Here is a 22,566-nt window from a genome sequence, read left to right as displayed (position 1 = left end):
TGACACTGAAAGTTAACCATGTTCTATAGATAACATGTATTAAATTACCTCATTAAATTGTTGAGGTAGCCTATTATCAGAAGTGCTAAGCTGATCCATAATTCTGCTACGTGGTATAGGCCTACTGTCACTATGCATAATATAGGCTTTAAGTAATAAAGGCTTTGTATTAGTTCATTGTTTAGAATTCATTAAATATTGATTCAATTGAATTATTGTGTACTTGGTGTTATCTCCAGATAAAGTTACAGCTGACAAGATTGGTCATTTAAAAGGCTGACAGTGGGTTTTGTTCATGGCTTTCATCCATTTTGAGAAACCCTTGCGGCTCTTGCGAGATTCTTTAAGCGCCTTCACTGTACTTTCCGAACGACATCTCGCCTCTACTTTAGCAATAGACTACACCTGCGGTGGTGCCAAGGTTCTGGTGCCACCAATCAGATGTCGATGACGATTCAAGATGACAACGCCTGTAAACGGCATTTTCTGGATTCACTGAGACAATCGTATGTCTCATAGGAATCCAGTGGGCTGTCCATAGTTCACTGTGTCCAGTTCTTATACAGTATATCATCAATGGTTCAATAAGGCTCTTACCCTTCCTGGACGCCACCTCTCCTGGCCAGCAGATGTAGCCACTGAGCAACCCTAACCTTCTCACTTCACCCCAACATATTAATTCATCCATGAATATTAGTAGGCTCCTGTTGTGGTAGAATATTTGTATGGATTGTATGGAATATTTGTATGGATCTACTGATGTATGATATGGAGAATCACTTATCACTTGCATGCCTGCCTCAGCAGCTTAGTGCAATTTACACATAAAGTACCCTGCGTAAGTAATGGGACAGTGAAGCATTTTTATTCTTTTGGTTCTATACTCCAAAAATTTGGATTGGAAATCAAACAATTACTATGAGGTTAAATTAGAGATTATTAGCTTTTATTTTAGGGTATTTCACAATTTAGAAATGACAACAACAAAAAATAGAATATGATAAAACACTTTTTATACATATACATTACACCTATTTCATGGCACCAAAGGTAATGGGACAATTGGCTTGACAGGTGTTTCTGAGAAGTCAGGTGTGTTTCGTCACATCATTTATGCAGGCATAAGAGAGCTGTCAATGTCTAGTATTTATTCTAGGATTTGTGTTTGTCTTTGGAGTCTGCTTTTGATGTCTGTCAACATGAGGACCAAAGAGACAATGAAAGTCAAGGAAGCCATTAGTAGGCTGAACAATCTGAAACACAGCCAAAACCTTAGGCTTGCCAAACCTAGACCAAGGCAGACTTCTACAGTGGATGACTGAAGAATGCTCATCATAATTAAGAAAAACAACTGTCCCACAGATCAGCAACACTCTCCAGGAGGTAGGCTTGGATGTGTCAGATGTGTCAAATATATTTTTTTCTGATATTTTAGCCTCATAATGGCTTTCTTGACTTTCATTGACATCTCTTTGGTTCTCATGTTGACAAACACCAATTGCAGACTCCAAAGGCAAATGCAAAGCCTAGAATCAATACTAGATATTGACAGCTCTCTTATGCCTGCACAAATGATGTGATGGAACACACCTGACTAACCTGTCAAACAAATTTTCCAATACTTTTGGTGTTCTGAAATAGGGGGACTATGTATAAAAATTGACTATTTCTAAATGGTGAAACCAATCTGAAAAAAGAAAACATTGAATTAAAGATGAGAATCTCATCCAAACTGTTGGAGTATAGAGCTAAAAGAAGGCTTTCTCTTTCCAATACTTATGGAGGGCACTGTATACCCTGTACCATCTCTCAACCTTAGGTGTGTTTCAAGATTCAAGATTCAAGATTCTTTATTTGTCACGTGCATACAAGTATACAGTGAAATGCAAAAGTGACAGTGCCACAGAGTAGTGCAACAGTACAATAAGTTTTAAAATAGAATAAAATAAAAATAGAAGTACTAAAAAATATACAGTATGGACAGTATAAACAGTATAAACAATATGAACAGTATAAGCAGTAAGCAATATAAACAGCAGATGGATGATTATGTGTGTGCATATGTGTTATGATGTCAGTGAGTGTGTGAGTGACTTGAGGGGGGCACTGGTGGGGTCATCGTTGATGATTCTGATGGCGTGGGGGAAGAAACTCAGCCTTAGCCTCTCTGTTCTTGCTGCATGACAGCGGAGGCGTTTGCCTGACCGCAGCGGCTGGAACAGTCCGTTTTTCGGGTGGTGAGGGTCCTTCATAATCCTGTAGGCTCTGGTCCTACACCACCTGGTGTACAGGACATGGAGAGAGGGGGTTGGAGCTCCCATTGTCTTTTCTGCCAGGTGTCTGATACCACTCCTCATTCCATTCCATGCATTACAATGAGCCCGTCCTCCAATTTCTACCTCCACCAGCCTCGCTGATATGTTCCATGTCTTTGTCAAGGTAAATTCCCTCTGTTGTACTGTACTCTACCACGGGTACAAATCTGAGAAAGAGAGAGGGGGAAATGTCAGTTTTGAATGAAATCTAATCCTCCCTACTCACTCACACACACACACACACACACACACACACACACACATACACAGTACACACCCCGGGGCGATGTTGGCCTGCTCTTTTTTTCTGCATGGAGCTCAGGTGTGCCTTTACATGCTGAGACTCAAACCTCAGTCAGTCACTGGAGTCAGGTACGGTAAGCACCGACTCTGGATTGGAAAGCACCAGTGAAAACAACTCTGCTAGTGCTGTGAAGTGTGGTTATCTTAGGAAAGATAGCTACAGTTATGCCACTGACCTTTGACTGTGCACAAAAGGTAGGTTCTGCAAATATACAGATGGCGTTTAAGTCAGAGAAAATATGTATCTATCTAACGTGTCCTTTTTTTCTTTTTTTTTCTTTCTTTTTTTTTTTAAATCTTGAGGCAAATCTGTATTACATATCTGCATTTATCAGGTGAATCTGTTAATTACATATAGACATACAGTATATATATATATATATATATATGCATATTTATGCCTACAAATTGCGGTTAAGGTTAGGGTTAGGGTTTTATCAGGGTTGGTTTTTCCATGTTTGTTTTAAGTAATTGTGGTGCAACACATTTGAGATAAACGATATTGCTTCCCTCCCTTTGTGGTGGAACTTTGATGACTTTTGGGATCATCAGTCCACTCTGCAGCATTGTATCTGAGAAAGCGCCAACAGCAAGAAGACGATCATTGCTGGGACTTCGCTTCTACGATATCCAGGTATGAATCTTTTGTTTGTTTTGTCATCCAATAAATGATTACATGAAGCCAAGCAGAGTGAAGGCCTTGTGTTGGTTTACGTTGGTTTGATTTACTGCACTGCACTATCCTCTCTGCTATTATCTACCTGAGGTTTTGCATAAGTAGCCTACAGTTTGGTTTCATGCTACAAGTCCAAACAGTCGGCTAAATCCACACACAATTATATTGTGGGGCCCATACATTCCCATTGAGGTTCATGAGCCCCTTGAGGGTTAGCTTTTGCAGAGCACAATACAACACTGTACATTCCAATGTCCTCCCTTGGGCGTATTATTTTGCCCCCATAGGCATGCATTTGGGACTCACAATGTGAACAGGGTATAGGACCTATGACGTGAGAAAGGTAGCCCTTACAATTGGTGACAATGATTAAATTACAGTCTTTCTTTCTCACACGACCGTCAGTGGCACAGTTATATACTGTATGAATATGTTTTTAATGTTGAAGTGTAGAACAGTAACCTTTGTAGTGTGTGTAGATTTAACTCTACTTGCTGGTATGTTAGTCTTTTTTTTTTTTTAAATATGTTTTTTCGGGCATTTCTGCTTTATTGGGATAGAAACAGTAAAGATTGATAGGAAGGATGGGTGAGAGAGAGGAGGGATGACATGCAAGATATGTCGAGGGTCGGAATCAAACCAGGAACCTTGCGATTACGTGGTATGCGCATTAGTGTGCTGCACCACTAAGCGCCTTGGTATGTTAGTCTTCAAACATGTTGGAGCCACTAAGTATTTACATTTCACTTCCTTAAACATGCAGCTGTATTCAACATGAACAGTGGATTAAATTGTTTTGTCTGGGATTTTTTAGGTATTCTCATTGAGAAATGTGGCAACCACATAGTTTGGCTCTAAACATGTGGCTTTGTGCAGAGAGAGAAATAATATAATAAACATTAAACAATGTTGAAAATGTTTTCAAATATATATAATATAGGTATTTAGAAAAGATAGATACATTTCTGATGCTGGGGAAACCTTGACTTAGTTGTGAATGTGAATTCAGCTTCACACACCTGACATGACTAACAACATGATGGATGATCTCTCTCTCTCTCTCTCTCTCTCTCTCTCTCTCTCTCCCCCTCTCTCCCCCTCTCTCTCTCTCTCCATCACTCTCTGCCAGGTCTGCCAGCAGATGGTCCAAGATATGGGTTCTCTGCTCTTGCTTGTGTGTAAGTTCTATTGACCTCCCTTTGGCACTATTTGGGTTGGTGAAAGACACATGGCATATAACTCCAAAAAGAAAACACAGATCCAAGGGCAGGATTAAATTGACTCGTTTTTGGCAGGAAGCTGAATCCCTCTCTGCCACTGGTGTATGAAGCCTCTATGAAGCAGACATGTGATCACTTGCTGAACGCTGATGGAGATTATTTCCACTTGCTGGCATTCGCTTTTTTTCTGTTGGAAGAATACCCACCATTTTCAAAAATGTACTTTCTCTTCTATAAAATGATTGCTGTCATAACATAAACCCCTTTATGATACATTTGAAAGAACGGTAGCTATGTTAAGTTATTTACTTACATAATAATCATATTCTTGACATTGTAATCAATCTTGATTATTTAGATTTTTTAATAATAGAAATCTAATGTCCAAAACCTTTGCTAATGGATAAAACTCACTGAGCACTTCATTAGGAACACCTGTATACCTTCTCATGGTGGAGGTGGTGTAATGGTGTGGGGAATGTTTTCTTGGCACACTTTGGGCCCATTAATACCAATCATCGCTTGAATGCCACAGCCTATTTGAGTATTGTTGCTGACCATGTGCATCCCTTTATGGCCACAATTTACCCATCTTCTAATGGTTACTTCCAGCATGATAATGTCACAAAGCAAAAGTCGTCTCAAACTGGTTTCATGAACATGACAATGAGTTCAGTGTTCAATGACAATGACTTCAGTGGCCTTCCCAGTCACCGGATCTGAATCCAATAGAACACCTTTGGGATGTGGTAGAACGGGAGGTTCACAGCTTGAAAGTGCACCTGAAAAATCTGCAGTAATTGTGCAATGCAATCATGTCATCATGGACCAGAATCTCAAAGGAATGTTTCCAAAATGAAAAGAACCACAATGCCTGGTTGGTTTATGATTATAGCGTCTGGCTGTAATCAGAAGTGTCAAATGTTTAGTGTTGACCTATAATATTTAGTTAAGGCATGCGTATACGTGTAGCAAATGCATTTATCTTTCTTTCTTATTTCAGGTGAGCAAAGGGGTTAGAAACTGAAGTACACTGAAGTTGTACACTTTGTTTTTATTATACATAGCTTCATTAGCCTATTAATTCATGAATGAGGTACTATCATGCAGCCTTGCCATCTTACTTTTTAATCCTGAATATGTGACACTTTACATGAAGTTATCCTATCCTTTTTTGGGGTTTGTGATCTGTATATGATTAGTAAATAGATGGTTAACTATTTGTTTATTGATAGTTTTAGAAACTGTTAAAAGTGTGCGATCATCATTTCGGTACTGGGGGTACAAAAATGTAGCTTGCTTGAATCTTCTTCTTGCTCTACTGTATTACTCTACCGTAAGGGACATCGTTATTTATGAAGAGGGTAGGCCTACATGGAGAAAATTGACCTCCCTCAAGCAAAATATGTTTTCACATAACATAAGAGTTGACCCTCTAAAAACCATACTGATTCAACATGAAGTAGACAGCAGAGTGCCTAGGACGAGACCACCTGTTATAGTCACAAGTCTAGTCTCCTGCTGCTCAACAATATGCCCACACAGACAGATCAACCCAACCCAATACTAGTGGCATTTAATAGGCCCTCTATTCAAAAAGCAAAATGTATTGTTTTTTAAATAAATCCAAAAAGCGCATTTCAGTATCAGTGGACTGAGAAGTAAACCAATGCTGAGCTAAGAAGGCGCCCATACCCTGCGCTCAGCTTTGGTATACAGATTGGATGTGGGAGCATACACAGCGTTGAATTCTGAAGCATTGAACGATATCACCATTTTATAAATTGCTAATTGCATGACCCTCCCCTTAACTGGATTAAAAAATATATAACCCTCCCCCCGGACTGAAATTGGAAATGCACGACCCTCCCCCAACTCCCTATATGTACCCCTCATCATCAATATCTTTTAGTGCATACAGCATTACAGAAAGCTTTTTGGTAACCCATGTACCAATGTGATGATTTTAAGAATATTAATAAACTAATAGTTTATCAACTAATAATAAACACTTTACAAACACCAAAAGGGATACTGAAATCTAAAGTGTTACCACATTATCTTAGATACTAAGACACTGAAACAACATGTTCTCTGACTGTCCTGAGTCTGTCCTCCTCTGCTTAGTGCTGGTCCCTGCTGCCCTCCTCCAGGAGGAGTGTGATGTCAGCTCCTGTCACCCCCAGCTGGGGGACCTGATGGTGGGCCGCTCTGCCCAGCTCTCAGCCTCCTCCACCTGCGGACTCAACGGACCCCAGACCTACTGCATCCTCGGACACCTGGAGGTTAGGGGTTCCTAAATTAATCATGCATTCTGGTGCCTAACCACAAATGAGAAATGCGGTGTCCCTTGCTATTCTAGGTAATCTCTTAGGGCTACTTACCTTAGTTGTAAATGTTACCTGTCACGGTCACTCTGTCTGAGCTCTCGTGAGGTTTATTTGTATCAGCTTATTATGAGCTTTTAACATGTTTGAGCCAATTACTCAGAAACATGCAGACCTGCAGAAGTGCATTTAATGGAATGTGTTCTGCAATCTAATGGGAAGTGAAACAGTCACAGTCACCTTTCGAATGATTATTATCGATCATTATCCAGTTTGGCCTGACACTTTAGCCCTTAGAATACATGCATACCATTCCAGGGTCAATAGCATATACATCCCATTTCTGTAGATGAATACAATGGTCTAAGTGGTAGTACTGGTTAGGGTGTCGATACTTAGCAGGTGACTGGCGACAGATCAACAATGAAAGATACTGTATAAATTGGGCCCACGGAGAGAGCCAAGTGGTTCAGTAGAGCTCCGCTGAAACCAGAGTGTGGGAGCTTCTTTTTCTAAGCTTTTGGTACTTTGTTACTACTTTTACCTCAAAGAAAGGTTACTTTCATCAAAATCAGACTTGAGCGATTTTTCCTTATACACTGCATGCACAATTATTAGGCAAATTGTATTCCTCAGGATTCATTTTATTGTTGAACAAATACAATGCTCCAAAATGTTATTGAACCTCAAACCTGAATGTTTAACAAAGGAAAAGTGAGTTTTGTCTTTCTCAGGGGAATATATAAGTGTGCAGAATTATTAGGCAACTATTAGTGTGAAGAATTATTAGGCAACTAAATTATAAAAAATATTTTTTTCCAACTCACTGTAAAGATTTAGAATAAACAAGTAAGTCTAACAAATAACTAACACAAAATGACAATTAAATAACATTTCTGGCCTTTCAAAAATATTCAGTGACCAATATAGCCACCCTTCTTTTCAATAACTGCCATGAGCCTTCCACCAATGGAGTCTGTCAGTTTCTTGATCTGTTCACGATCAACTTTCGCTGAAGCAGCAACCACAGCCTCCCAAATGCTGTTCAAAGAGGTGTATTGTCCTCCCTCACTGTCAATCTGACGTTTGAGAAGGGCCCACAAGTTCTCAATAGGATTTAAGTCAGGTGAGGAAGGGGGCCAGGTCATTATTCGGTCATCTTTGAGGCCTTTGCCGGCTAGCCAAGCAGTGAAGTACTTAGATACATGTGATGGAGCATTATCCTGCATAAAGATCATGGCCTTCTTGAATGCTGCAGACTTCTTCCTGTAACACTGCTTGAAGAAAGTATCTTCCAGAAACTGGCAGTAGGTTTGGAAGTTGATTTTCAGTCCATCTACAACCCGAAAAGGTCCAACTAGCTCATTCTTAATGATAGCAGCCCATACCAGTACCCCTCCTACACCTTGCTGGTGCCTGACTCGAAGTGGTGCCCTGTGTCCATTAGTGATCCAGCCACAGGTCCATCCATCTGGTCCATCAAGAGTCACTTTCCTTTCATCTGTCCATAAAACCATTGAAAAATCTGTCTTCAGGTATTTCTTGGCACAATCATCAATTAGGGGCGGCAGGTAGCCTGGAGGTTAGAGAGGCCGGCCAGCAATCGGAAGGTTGCTGGTTTGCTCCCCGCTCCAGGAGGGAGCTGGATGTGAGCTGGTGACTGGAGGGTTACTGGCATCATATCCAGGCGCCTACCACTGCCGTTGTGCCCTTGAGCAAGGCACTTAACCCCTAACTGCTCCAGGGGTGCTAGAATATATGGCTGACCCTGTGCCCAGAGCCCAGCGCTCTGTTCTCCCTGGGGGGGTGTGCAGTGTGTGTAGTGTGTGTGTTGTCTCGGGGGGGAAGGTGTGCAAAAAATTACATTCCAAGAATTTATTGCATGGCCAATAAACAGTCTTTGTCAATCTTGACTCAACTTGTGAATCTTAATCAGTGGTGGTCGTGTTTCAGCCTTCTTTACCTTGGCCTTGGCCATGTCTCTGAGCACTTGACACCTTGTACTTCAGGACACTCCGGGTAGGTTGCAGTTCTGGAATATGATGACACTGGAGGATAATGGGTTCCTGGTAGCTTAATGTTTATTTCTTCTCGAGTCTTTTGCAGTTAATTTGCGCCTTTTCTTCTCCATGCCTTTTTTGCGACCCTGTTGACTATTCGCAACAAAACATTTGATTGTCTGGTGGTCATGCCTGAATAATTGAGCTATTTCAAGAGTGTTGCATCCGTCCGAAAGGCATTTTACAATTTGTGACTTTTCAGTGTCAGTTAAATCTCTTTTTTGGCCCATTTTACCTGAGGTAATGAAGCTGCCTAATAATTATGCACACCTTAATATAAGGTGTTAAGCATTCAAGTTTATATGGTTTAGAATTGGAAAATGTGCATAGAAATAATGATAAGGTCAGAATACTGATTGCCTAATAATTGTGCACGCAGTGTAATAGCACAAAGGTAAATGTTTACACATTTCTCAAGCGTCTTAAAAGTTAAAGTTTATTTACAGAAGGAATTCCAATGTGCCTGCCAGTATATTCCATGACCGTAGCAAGCTTTAAGCTAGACTCTGTATAAAATATAAAGCGTCTTTCAGAAATACCTTTTTGCTTTGTTTGACAGCTCTGTGGCTTACCCTGAAGGTGCTTCATACTGCAGACATGTCTTGATACGCCACATTTATAGGTCATTACCTTTACCTTACAGCCCCCAGGGACACATTTATGTGTTCTAGCTCTGACAATTCCCTTTCCACACCCCTCCCCTCCCTAAGCACACACACTCTCTCTCTCTCTCTCTCTCACACTCTCTCTCTCCCAGCAAATTGATAGGTATGTGGGTGTGCCACTGCATTCATCTTTTTAGTTCTTGGTGTGGAAGAACATATGCAGCAAAATGTTGTTTGCTAATACCTTGCTGACAGTTACAGGAAGCAAGAGAGTTTCAAGGTGCCTTTTGCTTCATATTTCACTGTGATGTATACTGAACTCTGTACTTTCTCTGGTGTTAGCTGGTGCATGTCCCCACATGCATGATACTGCATGGAAGTTCCATGTACACTTTTGTATGATTTATGCCTGTAAGATTGCTTTTGTTTTAAGTTTTGGGGTTGTTGGAATTAATTGCACAATCAAAGTATGACTCATCACTTATTCAAATCATGTTGTTGGTAGTTGTTAGTATTGTTATCATGTGCAGCCCATAGTTCTGTGAAACCATGGTTTTCTTTTTTTCCCTCTCAGGGTGAGCAGAAATGCTTCACATGTGACTCCAGGCAGCCTTTCAACCGCGTCAACAACCCAGAGAGCCACCAAATAGAGAATGTCATCGCCACCTTTGACCCCGAACACAGGACGAAGTGGTGGCAGTCAGAGAGCGGTTTGTTTACAGTTGCTGCATAGTGCTCCTTTAGATTATGTACAAAGTATAACCAAACAAAAAGAGTTGGAAACATATTTGTTGATCGTAGTAGTTTTGGAGAATCTGAATCGCAGAATTTTTAGAGAAAGTCTGTTCTCATGAGTACATTCACTTATAGTGCATAGTACTGTCAGAAGGGGTAAAGTGCATATTGAGACTATCTACGTATCTACTCTATTGATTGCAGGTGTTCAACAAGTCAGCATTGTACTGGATTTGGAGACTCTGTTCCAGTTCAGTCACCTGGTCCTCACCTTTAAGGTAGGTAACACTCCTTGGCACTTGTCACATGTGGTACCTCTCCAGGCTGGTGGCGACCACTGCCACTTTTGGGTTCCTCAATCACATTGAAAACAACTCTGCACCGCCACTTCCTCCAGAGTGATGTCATTTCCTGTGCGCCCGTTGCAGACTTTCCGTCCTACCGCCATGTTGGTGGAGAGGTCCAGAGACTTTGGACACAGCTGGAAGGTGTTCCGTTACTTTGCAGAAGACTGCGCTTCACAGTTTCCGTCAGTGTCCACGGGGCCGGCCGACAGTGTGGACGATGTCATTTGTGACAGCAGATACTCTGGGTCAGAGCCATCCACTGATGGAGAGGTGAACACACACACACACACGCACACACACACGCACGCACACACACACACACACACACACGCACACACACACACACACACACACACACATGCACACACACACCACGCACACACACAAGACCCAATCTTATTCACAGATTTTTTTCTAATAGTTCCTTAAATTTAGATTTGCGTATTTGCATTGCAGGTGGTGTTGAAGGCTCTGGATCCCAGCTTTGAGATAGAGAACCCATACGATCCTGAGATTCAAGGTTTGGCCTAGCCTGGGTACAATAAATACCCTAAACTTAAAGTTAGACTCAGCGATATGACACAGCCACGAAACAGCCATGCGACTACCAGCAGAGGTCTCTAGCAGAATTTAGGATAATTCACACGCCATCTTTTATATCACACGGCTATCACATTGCATTACCATGCTTGTGTGGCTACAGAATTGCTACAAGTGAAACGTCTTGCTTGGGTAAAGCTGAAACATCTCTGAAGTCATTCAACTTCCCAGGGTAACGTCATATCACTGAGTCTACCTTGAATATAATATCCATGAAATGGAAATGTGGAAAAGTTCTTGCCAATGACATGGCTGCCATCCACTCTTGATGTCTTAAGAGCATCAAAACACTTTTTGGTCAAACCGCAATGGCCAACCTCTCTTTACCTGCAACTCTGCTCTAAGGCTAATACTAACACTTCCACCCTTTTACCTCCAACCCGCTACGAACCCCCTCTCCCTCAGAGCTGATCACCATGACCAACCTGCGGGTCAACTTCACCCGCCTGTTCACCCTGGGCGACACGTTGCTGGCCCGCAAGCGGCGGAACCCTCAGGACAAGTACTACTACGCCCTCTACAACATGGTGGTGCGTGGCAGCTGCTTCTGCAACGGCCACGCCAGCCAGTGTATCCCCACGGACGGCACCCGGGGGGACGTGTTCAACGAGCCTGGCATGGTGAGGAGGGTATAGAGGAGTAGTTCACTCAACAGCGCTGCCCCTGCACTTCTTTGTAAACAGAAGGGGTGGCCGTTGTTTTAAATTCAATTTGTAGTAGCTTGATTTGGAATTGGTGATATCTCATTGGGAGCTTCAATAGAATATGCTGGCTAACGTGACCGGTCGCTAATATAATTATATATATAACATATAATATATGTTTCTGTGATGATGGGGGACACGAAATAATGAACATGAGTCTGTTGTATTGCAGTGGGATCAAATTTGACAGCCAAACATCTGCATTATCATGTCAGTGTCACAGTGCTGCACGCTTGATTATGTGTCTCCAGGGGTGTTCCACTTTACCAGCCTATTGAATTTAGTTTCTTCTTCTTGTTCCCTTAGATTAACGGCCGCTGTGTTTGCCAACACAATACAATGGGCACAAACTGTGAGAGATGCCAGGAATTCCACAATGACTCCCCCTGGAGCCCAGCTGGCCAAACAGACACACATGTCTGCAGAGGTAATGGAGTCTTCTATTTGTTGTATTACTTGCCCCCTATCCTTCAAATGTACATAGTATGTAAAAAAAAACATGTGTACCCATCTAAATGCCAGACCTAACTGCCAACCCAAACCATAATTAAAGAGTCATTCTTAAATGATTATAAAGAAAACCTACTCAGACATCTCAATAGGAATGTATAACATAATCACTCTTTGTCTGATCTCCCCAGGATGTAACTGTAACGGTCATTCACAGTCGTGTCACTTTGACCCTGCACGGTACCAAGCGTCAGGGGGGGTCAGTGGGGGGGTGTGTGATAACTGCCTACACAACCGCGTCGGCCTCCATTGCGAGCAGTGCAGACCCTACTACTACCAGGACCCCCAGCGCTCCATTGAAGACCCTCAGGGGTGTATCCGTAAGTTAGGCTTTGTAATGAATGTAGCAAATGTAAGGACCTAGTACTTGTACTTCAGTTAACAGTTTTACACCTTATCACTCATAATCTTTAGTGTAATGGAGGTGGAGTGACAACGTATTTTTGTTGTATTTTGCGTTGATGATGATGTCACTATCTCTGTCCTCCCTGTCCTCCAGCGTGTGAGTGTGACCCGGCAGGGACTCTGGGCGTGTGTGACCCCAGTTTGGGCCGCTGCATCTGTAAGGAGAACGTGGAGGGGGAACGCTGTGACCGTTGCAAGTTTGGCTTCTACGGGCTCCGTGAGGAAGACCCCTCGGGTTGCCAGAGTAAGAACTTAGTTAAAATCCCCCTTTCCCTTCTTTTCCCCCTAACACTTCTTGTCCTACCTGCATCTACTCAGAGATATGACATTACCACAGGAAGTTATAATATTCAATTGTATTCTTAAAACATTTTCTTAAAGTCACTGTTCAGAGTAAAAAATAAACATAAGGAAAAAGCATCTTGACATAAAACATGCTAACAACAATGTGGAACTGGTGTGACATGATCAGGACAGGACAGTGATGGCAGACATGATGTAGGGATGGAGAAGCCACAACGGTAAAGGTGTTTTTTTAGACCAGTTTTGAATGTGGTGACAAGGAAGTCCAGAGTTCCAGACAAGGGGGAAGCTGCACAGAAAGCATATCACACAGAAGTGGGATGACTTCAGAGATGTTTCAGTTTAACCCAAGCAGCAAGTTTCACTCGCTTGTGATTACGTAGGCCTCTGCACATGGCACATGGCATGGCAATTACAAAAGGTGCTGGTGAGTGAGAGAGAAAGAGAAAGAGAATCCCGGTCATCGCCTCCTGCTACCTCGTGGCTACGTCACGGCTACATCACATCGCTTAGTCCACCTTTAGGCCTTAAATTACATCATATCTGACTGAACCAGATCTGCTGTACTCACTTTGCATGTATACGTATTTGCTAAAACAACATTTCAAAACAACATTTCTTGACATCATGTCCTAACTGCTTATCATAAACAACCACTGATGACCAGTGAATGACCTGTCCCTTTCATACATCTTCCTGCGTCTCTATACCCCCTCCATGACTCTCAACCTGTGTTCAGTGTGCAGGTGCAACCTCCTGGGTAGCGCCCCGGCTACCGACCTATGTGACCCGGCGACAGGCCAGTGTGTGTGCCAGCGGCTCGTTACAGGACCCCTCTGTGACCAGTGCCTGGTAGGTGACACGTGCACTTGCCATGACGACCAGTGTTACCGTCCCGTGATTGGTTATGTTTTCTCTGTCATGTTTCTTATCAAGGTCCCTCTTAGCTACTGCCTTGCTCTAAAGGCATAGGTAAAGGAAGAATGTATAATGAATTACCACCAAATGATACAGTAAATACTGGTTGTTGTGACCTTTCTTTCTCTCTCTCTCTCTCTCTCTCTCTCTCTCTCTCTCTTTTTCTCTCTAGCCAGGTTACTGGGGTCTGGGGAACACTATACACACCTGCAAACCTTGCGTCTGTGACATAGGAGGAGCTTATAGCAGCATGTATGTCAACAACGTAACTCGATAACCAACGCTAATCAATTTTCGGGTTTACCATGATTACAACTGGTAATGTTAAGTAATAATAATAAATATATGTAACAAATAATAATAAATATATGTAAATACAAGTAACTAGTCTAAACTTGACAAGACAGGTAATTTACGTTGAAAACTGAAATACATTGACACAGGCCATGGGTCAATTGTTAAATCTCTATGTCCCCCACAGGTGTTCCACGGAGGATGGCCACTGCCACTGCTTGCCCAACATGGTGGGGCAGAGCTGTAGTGCCCCCGCCCCGGGTCATTTCCTGGCTCCTCTGGACTATTACCTTTACGAGGCAGAGAACGCTGCTCCTGTCATGATCTCTGCATCTCTGGTTCGTAAAAAAAATACACAAGTTCTGTCCTGCATGGTGTTGCCAATGGCTGAGCATTTTTGGTGTAAATATTCAATATTGAATTCAAAGCACTCAAGTTTATGTGTCATCTTCACTTCACTATATTCCCTAGTGGTACCAGTATACAACGTGTGTGTCTCTGTGTGTGTGTGTGTGTGTGTGTGTGTGTGTGTGTGTGTGTGTGTGTGTTTGTGTGTGTGTGTGTGCGTGCGTGCGTGTCTGTGTGTGTGTGTGTGTGTGTGCTGTTACGTTTCCATCCCAGGTGGACCCAAAACTGCCGAAGTGTGAGCAGTACTACAGGCAGCAAGGCTATGACTTCAAACTCAGCCATGGCAGATTTGTCCTGACCAGAAACAGGAGGCAGGCCCGCAGGAGAAGACAAGAACAGGTACACTCACTGAGCACTTTATTAGGAACACTATACTAATACTGCGTAGGGCCTCCCTTTGCTCTCAAAACAGCCTCAATTCTTCGTGGCATTGATTCCACAAGATGTTGGAAACATTCCTTTGAGATTCTGGTCCATCATGGCATGATTGCATCACGCAATTCCTGCAGTTAAGGTGCACTTTCAAGCTGTGAATCTCCCGTTCCCAAAGGTGTTCTATTGGATTCAGATCCAGTGACAGTGAAGGCCACTGAAGAACACTGAACTCATTGTCATGTTTATGAAACCAGTTTGAGACGACTTTTGCTTTGTGACATGGTGCATTATCATGCTGGAAGTAGTCATGAGAAGATGGGTAAATTGTGGCCATGAAGGGATGCACATGGTCAGCAACAATACTCAAATAGGCTGTAGCATTCAAGCGATTATTGATTGGTATTAACGGGCCCAAAGTGTGCCAAGAAAACATTCCCCACACCATTAGACCACTTCCACCATGAGAAAGTGTACAGGTGTTCCTAATAAAGTGTTCGGTGAGTGTATATCAAGACTCATAAGTGGTTCCAAACTTTGTGTCCATTTTATAATGAAAAACCCACATATTGGACCTAAAAACTATGCAGCCAATATCATACAGTGCCTTCGGAAAGTATTCAGACTCCTTCACTTTTTCCACATTTTGTTGTGTTATAGACTCAATTTAAAATGGATTAAATTGAAAGAATTTGCCATCATTCCCCACATAATACCCCAGAATGACAAAGCGAAAACAAATGTTTTGAAATTTCTGTAGATTTATTAAAATTGAAATGCAGAAATACCTCATGTAAATAAGTATTCAGACCCTTTGCTATGACACTCTTAAAATTAGCTAAAATGCAAAAATGTGATCAACAAATCACTCAATAAGTTGAATTGAGTCCATCTTAATGCAAGGATAATAGCTCATGTAATTTTGGAATTAATATCTTTGTTTTTATAGGGTCTCTGATTTGCATAGGAATCAATTACACACTTAAATTGAGTCTATAACTAAACAAAATGTGGAAAAAGTGAAGGGTTCTGAATACTTTCTGAAGGCACTGTATAAGGGTATCTGAAGTATGATTGGTGAACATTAACATTGTGAACAATGACATAGTGCTAACATCTTACAGTATTTAAGGGCAGCAGAAAAATGTCTCCTTATCATCTCAATGGCAATTTACAAAGGTACATTTTAAAAATTTACTGACCATTTGTGACAGGCTCCAGTACTGTATGTAGTTGTTTTTTTGGGTCAGAGCTTCAAAATGATGTCGTTCACTGCCATCTGGGTAGTGATAAACTTGCGGACACACTTTTGGGAAAATGGCCTCTAAATTCATTTGAAAATGGCTTACCAACAGTAAATTTCCCATAACAACATATTGTCCATATTGACTGCAGCCTGTCACATTTGAAATCAAGTTAATTTTATTTTATTTTGGACCTCTGAATTGCGTGATGAATACACAGAGATTACACAGATGGCATTCAAGAGTTGTGTAAGGAAGGGGATAGCATCTTCTGTGACGCTCAGTTCATGTTCTGACAGGCCTTAGTGTGTTTGAGTGGTGTGTTTCCCTGTCTGCTTGTAGTAAATAGATTTTTCTTCCTTTTGAGGATTTTTTGTATTATCTTGTCTCCTCTCAACACCTTAAGGTTGAGTTTCAAATGCCTTCTGTGTCAGATTAACATGCCAACATTGATGTAAACAGTATTGTATGTAATTGTTCCTATAAATCATAAGAAAATGTCTGTTACCACTTATTTGTTGATTATACTACTGTTTATTGAGGGTTACTACTGTATGCTACAAAGGGCAGTGGAAACAACAGTTAAACTTGATTCTGCTTTATCAGAGGACAATTCCATTGGACCCGGGCTCGGCACTACAAATCGTGCCCCGAGAGAGGACAACTGATGCGCCAATCACCTGGACCGGACCGGGATTTGTGCGGGTCCTGGATGAGGCGGGACTTAGGTTCACTGTTGACAACATTCCTTCCTCCCTTGATTACCAGATAGTCATCCGTTATGAGCCAGAGGTGAGGGCAACCATGTGAAAGAACTTACGCAATACACATCTGATTCATTGTCAATGGCTTTTTGTTGTCATTTACTTTTGATTGATAGATCACACAAACACAGTGTCTCTCGTTACCTATGGATGAGGAGCCCAATTTGAATTTCTAATGTTTGTATTGTTTGTGTGTATTCTTACCTGTACTGTATACTGTATATGGTGTCCTCCTTAGTCCCCAGATGACTGGATCGCCTCTGTCAACATCGTAGCCCTATCACCTGGTGACGGCAGCTGCACCAGCGACCCAACAGGAATCAAAACATTCACTTTATCAGGGTCTGCAAGGTGAGGGAGACCAGTGTTCATCAGTAATACAATATCAACTTCACTTGCCATTGTTAATCAAACCCCCTTGTAAATGTAGATCTGGTACTTTGTTAACAGGTCAAAACCTGTTAATAAAGCTGCTATGTTCTCCAGCTGTTATGTACTCCAGCTGTTATGTACTCCAGGTGTTATGTACTCCAGCTGTTATGTACTCCAGGTGTTATGTACTCCAGGTGTTATGTACTCCAGCTGTTATGTACTCCAGCTGTTATGTACTCCAGCTGTTACTGTATGTACTACAGCTGCTTTCAATCATGTCATGATAATAGTCAAATCTACAGCCCTTAATGATAATGTAAGCCATTGTCTGCCTGTGTAAAGTAATGATTTATGGACCCTCAGCCCAGCTTGATCTCCCCTAGGGGTGATCACTTATTCAGTGTGTTTCTACCCTAGGGGTGATCACTTATTTAGTGTGTTTCTCCCCTAGGGTTGCCATATTAGATACACCAGTGTGTCTGAACATGGGAGGCAGATATTATGTGGACATCACCTTTCTGAAGCAGCCCAGCCCTGACCCTCAGTCCAGCATGCACACGCTCATCGATTCAGTAAGAATACCATCATATAGTACTTCATAGCATCAATATCAATCATTTAATTCGATTGAGTCAGCAAACCAGAAAGGTAAACTAAATTACTTACTAGATATTGCTTGTATCAGAACATGGTTATGGTGCCATTTAGTTGATTTATGCTGCTGGGGCTGAAGTGAACTGTGACCCTAGTTCTCTGAAGGAGATGAGGGAGACACCTCACTATGGGACAGGCACTCCTGCATCCCTATTCGCTGACACCCTATTCAAACATGCCTGCAAGGCTTGAGTGCACTTTCAAGAATGCAGCCTCACCTGGTGCAGAGGAGATACCGTATAAGCTCCCCCCAGCACGCCCTTTTCCATTCTGTGAAACACACACTTTGTGTGAAACTTTTATGCTGTGTAAGCGGGCCATTCTGGTGAGAGGTCTCCCTCATCTCCTTCAGAGAACCGGGGTTACAGACCACAACCTTAAGTTCTCTTTTAGTCGCCTCGGTTCGACCGCTCACTATGCAACACTTTCAAAACGAAATGGCACTGGTCAGCACCTCGAGAACTACTGTCAGATCCCATGAGGGGATGAGTTGCCTGGATCCCGGACGTAGGGGGCGAGCGCCCTTCATAAAACGACAGATGAGAGGGTGTCCTCCCACCTAGTCCCACCGAGTCCAACGTGGCATGCTGAAATGGCTGCCAGATAGACTTTAATGGTAGAGACAGCTTTACCCTTCTTTACCCTTCACGCCTTGCAAGCATGATTGAATAGGGTTTTCAGTGACGCAAGAGTGTTTGTCCAATAGTGAGGGGTCGAACCGAGTAGACTGAAAGAGAACATGGTCAAAAGGTGTGAAAAAGCATGTTGTGCAGGATGAGGCTAGAAACCCCAAATGGCTTTTAGATGAGGCCTAATTCTTAAAAAAAATGAAATCGTTGGTGTCATTGGGGAATTCGAGATACGTTTAGAATTAGTATGTTTATAATTCAGCCCTTACTGAAGAACAGCACATTATGGGAGATGTAGTCTTATCAGTTGTGATAGCAAAGCTCGAAACGAATACCTCCTGCTTCTCAGATGGGCATGATCCCCAAGATGGAGTCCCTGCAGGACTTCTGTTCTCAGAGCGACCTGGACTCATTCCGGCAGTTCCGCTGTGTAGAGATGGCAGCTGAGGTGGGCCAGCCGCAAACCTTACCTGACGTGTGTGAGGCCCTCATTGGGAGCATGTCAGCCCGCATTCATAACGGAGCCGTGCGTGAGTATCCTGGCCTAAACCATAACTGAAACCTTCAAAACGAATTTGATTCTAACCCATACTCTAACCTTGAAGTAGACCCTAACCCTAATGAAGTAGACCCTAATCTAACCCTAATAAAAGCCTTTATTCTAACCTCGGATAAAATGAGGAGAGATCTAATTTAATCACTTTCAAGGCAAACTCTGAACCACAGGCCAGATTTAAATATCATATCTTGGTCATCTACCATTGAAAAAAGAAAAGTGCATGTCGCCAATTCATTGTTATTGTAATTATCCTAAAACGGCCAATGGTTAGTAGGCTAATGTTACTTGTCATCTCTGACCAGTGATTGGAGGACGAGCTCATTGTAATGCGTGGAATGGAGTGACGAATGGTATCAAACACACCATTCCTCATTCCATTCCATTACAATGAACCTGTCCTCCAATTTCTGCCTCCACCAGCCTCCACTGGTGTGTGTGTGTGTGTGTGTGTGTGTGTGTGTGTGTGTGTGTGTGTGTGTGTGTGTGTGTCTGTGTGTGTCTGTGTGTGTGTGTGTGTGTGTGTGTCTGTGTGTGTGTATAATGTGTATAATGTGTAATGTAAGGACTTGTGTCTCCAGCTTGCAGGTGCAACTTTCAGGGCTCACTAGGCCCCTCTTGCAGTAAGTTTGGGGGGCTGTGTGAATGCAAGCCCAATGTAGTAGGCCGCTGCTGTGACACCTGTGCCCCCATGACGTTTGGCTTTGGATCTAATGGCTGCACACGTATGTCATTACAACTCCCTGGTTACTTCTGATATATAATGATATTGTAGGATTGTAGCACCATCAGCCTCATTGGACATTGACATTACTTCTGCTTGCAGTAAATAGATTTTTCTTCCTTTTGAGGATTTTTTGTATTATCTTGTCTCCTCTCAACACCTTAATTTTACCAAGTAAACATAGTATGCCCAACCTTTCCCAATACTTAATACCTCCTATTTACCAAATATTTGTAATTATCTAAGGCAATATAACCTTCCATAGAAAATTGATAAAAATGTAAGCACATTACATACATCTGGGACGCTTTTCTGACTTACCGTATCTAAAACTTCTTACCCTCTTCCTCAATCTCCCAGCATGTGGGTGTGATCCTCGGGGCTCGGTGTCGGAGCTGTGTGACCAGGTCAGAGGTCAGTGTCCGTGCAGGAGGGAGCTGGCTGGGCGTCAGTGTGACCGCTGTCAACCTGGCTACTATGGCTTCCCGCTGTGCCATCCCTGCGAGTGTAATGGCCTGGCTGAACTGTGTGACGCTGACACCGGAGCCTGCCTCGACTGTAGGGAACACTCTACCGGACCTAACTGTGACAGGTGTGTGTGAAGTGATGACGAGTGTGTGTGCTATTCAATGGACTGATTATTGAATTCATGCATTTAATTAAATAATTCATTATTTTGATCCATTATCCATTCATTTATCGATTTATTCATTCTGATTCACATTTCTGGTTTTATTTGTAATTTGTCTCTCTTGTGCACTCGACCGGTCATCTGGTGAACTGTTTATATATCATCCATCATCCATCCATCCATGGTGTAAATGTTAAGTGTTTGGGTGTTTCAGGTGTGTGGAGGGTTACTATGGCGACCCCATCTCCAGGGAACCCTGTGAGCCTTGCCTGTGTCCAGACACTCTGTCTAGTGAGAGATTCTTCGCTAGATCCTGCAACAAGGACCCAGAGTCCCAGGCCCTGACCTGTAACTGCTTGACTGGACACATAGGTGTGTGTGTGTGTGTGTGTGTGTGTGTGTGTGTGTGTGTGCATGTGCGTGTGCGTGTGTGCGTATGCATGTGCATTTTAGGATTAAGAAAATGGTTTAGCTTCCAGGTTTAGGGCTTGTGTCTTTTAAAAATCTCCATAACACACAACACATGTGCACCATATTCGGCCACACTTGCTGTCAACCCCTCCTCTGTGGCGTGGTGAGGTAGGACCCAGGACCAGAGATGAGGCAAGATGAGGAAATGGTGGTGTAGGTAAAAATAGGGCACTTTACTGCAGAAGTATCAACAGTATGGTACAAAGGGACACTTGAGAATATAACAAAGTCTTAGACTAGGGATCTACTAAGGAGACTAGAGTACATTCCAAACAATCCAAGCTTCTGCAATGAATCAACAGAAACACACCTCTCTTAAGGAATCTTAACGAGCCAGGATCTAAAACACCTGTGTGTCAATTAGTCTCTTGGGCGGTCTCTGCCGCCCTCCGGTGGTCAGACGGAACCATGACATCCTTCCTCTCGTTCCTAAGGTCCTCGCTGTGATGCCTGTGCCTCCGGTTTCTACGGCGATCTGACTGCGCCGGGAGCCCGCTGCGCGGAGTGTCCCTGTAACGACAACATCGACCCTAGCGACAGTGGCTCGTGTGACAGAGTGACGGGGGAGTGTCTGCGCTGCCTCTACAACACCCAGGGACATCACTGTGAGAGCTGTAAGCCAGGTTTCTATGGCTTCCCCCAGTGTCGTCCCTGTGAGTGTAATGACCTGGCTGAACTGTGTGACCCTGAGACTGGAACCTGCCTCGACTGTAGGGAACACTCTACCGGACCTAACTGTGACAGGTGTGTGTGTAGTTATGACGAGTGTGTGTGCTATTCAATGGACTGATTATTGAATTCATGCATTTAATGAAATTATTCATTATTTTGATCCATCCATCCATCCATTCATTTATCTATTTGTTCATTCTGATTTCTGGTTCTATTTGTGATTTGTCTCTCTTGTGCACTCGGCCAGGACTAGACATTCAGTGAACTGTTCATCCATCCATCCATCCATCCATCCATCCATGGCGTAATTGTTAAGTGTTTGGGTGTTTCAGGTGTGTGGAGGGTTACTATGGCGACCCAGTCTCCAAGGATCCCTGTGAGCCCTGCCTGTGTCCAGACATTCAGTCTAGTGAGAGATTCTTCGCTAGATCCTGCAGGAAGGACCCAGAGACCCGGGCCCTGACCTGCAATTGCTTGACTGGACACACAGGTGTGTGTGTGTGTGTGTGTGTGTGTGCATTTTAGGATTAAGAAAATGATTTAGCTTCCAGGTTTAGGGCTTGTGTCTTTTAAAAAGCTCAATAATACACCATGCATGTGCACCATATCCGGCCACACTTGCTGTCATCCCCTCCTCTGTGACGTGGTGAGGTAGGACCCAAGACCAGAGATGAGGCAAGACAAGGAAACGATGGTGTCGGTCAAAATAGGCCACTTTACTGCAGAAGTATCAACAGCATTGTACAA

General features: G+C 42.8%; 1 protein-coding gene across 1 annotated transcript in view; it reads left to right on the top strand.

Annotated features, from left to right (window-relative positions):
* Positions 1–3,222: 3,222 nt before the first annotated feature.
* The window catches only part of lamb4 (laminin, beta 4), a 33,840-nt gene continuing 14,496 nt past the window's right edge, over positions 3,223–22,566 (top strand). The window contains exons 1-24 of the mRNA XM_083666725.1: positions 3,223–3,252; positions 4,424–4,472; positions 6,642–6,799; positions 10,081–10,216; positions 10,446–10,519; positions 10,670–10,858; positions 11,045–11,108; positions 11,594–11,808; positions 12,199–12,319; positions 12,534–12,722; positions 12,902–13,051; positions 13,850–13,962; positions 14,201–14,280; positions 14,510–14,660; positions 14,944–15,069; positions 16,953–17,138; positions 17,349–17,461; positions 17,934–18,054; positions 19,115–19,295; positions 19,903–20,046; positions 20,406–20,637; positions 20,891–21,048; positions 21,582–21,891; positions 22,152–22,309. Of these exons, the coding sequence (XP_083522851.1) occupies positions 4,436–4,472; positions 6,642–6,799; positions 10,081–10,216; positions 10,446–10,519; positions 10,670–10,858; positions 11,045–11,108; positions 11,594–11,808; positions 12,199–12,319; positions 12,534–12,722; positions 12,902–13,051; positions 13,850–13,962; positions 14,201–14,280; positions 14,510–14,660; positions 14,944–15,069; positions 16,953–17,138; positions 17,349–17,461; positions 17,934–18,054; positions 19,115–19,295; positions 19,903–20,046; positions 20,406–20,637; positions 20,891–21,048; positions 21,582–21,891; positions 22,152–22,309 (3,406 nt within the window). The 5' untranslated portion in view covers positions 3,223–3,252; positions 4,424–4,435. The remainder of the gene's footprint in view (positions 3,253–4,423; positions 4,473–6,641; positions 6,800–10,080; positions 10,217–10,445; positions 10,520–10,669; positions 10,859–11,044; positions 11,109–11,593; positions 11,809–12,198; positions 12,320–12,533; positions 12,723–12,901; positions 13,052–13,849; positions 13,963–14,200; positions 14,281–14,509; positions 14,661–14,943; positions 15,070–16,952; positions 17,139–17,348; positions 17,462–17,933; positions 18,055–19,114; positions 19,296–19,902; positions 20,047–20,405; positions 20,638–20,890; positions 21,049–21,581; positions 21,892–22,151; positions 22,310–22,566) is intronic.

This window comes from Argentina silus (assembly GCF_951799395.1).
Source record: "Argentina silus genome assembly, chromosome: 3".
Lineage (NCBI taxonomy): Eukaryota > Metazoa > Chordata > Actinopteri > Argentiniformes > Argentinidae > Argentina > Argentina silus.
The sequence above is the reverse complement of the archived record's forward strand: the minus strand, read 5'-3'. Positions and strand labels throughout refer to the sequence as shown.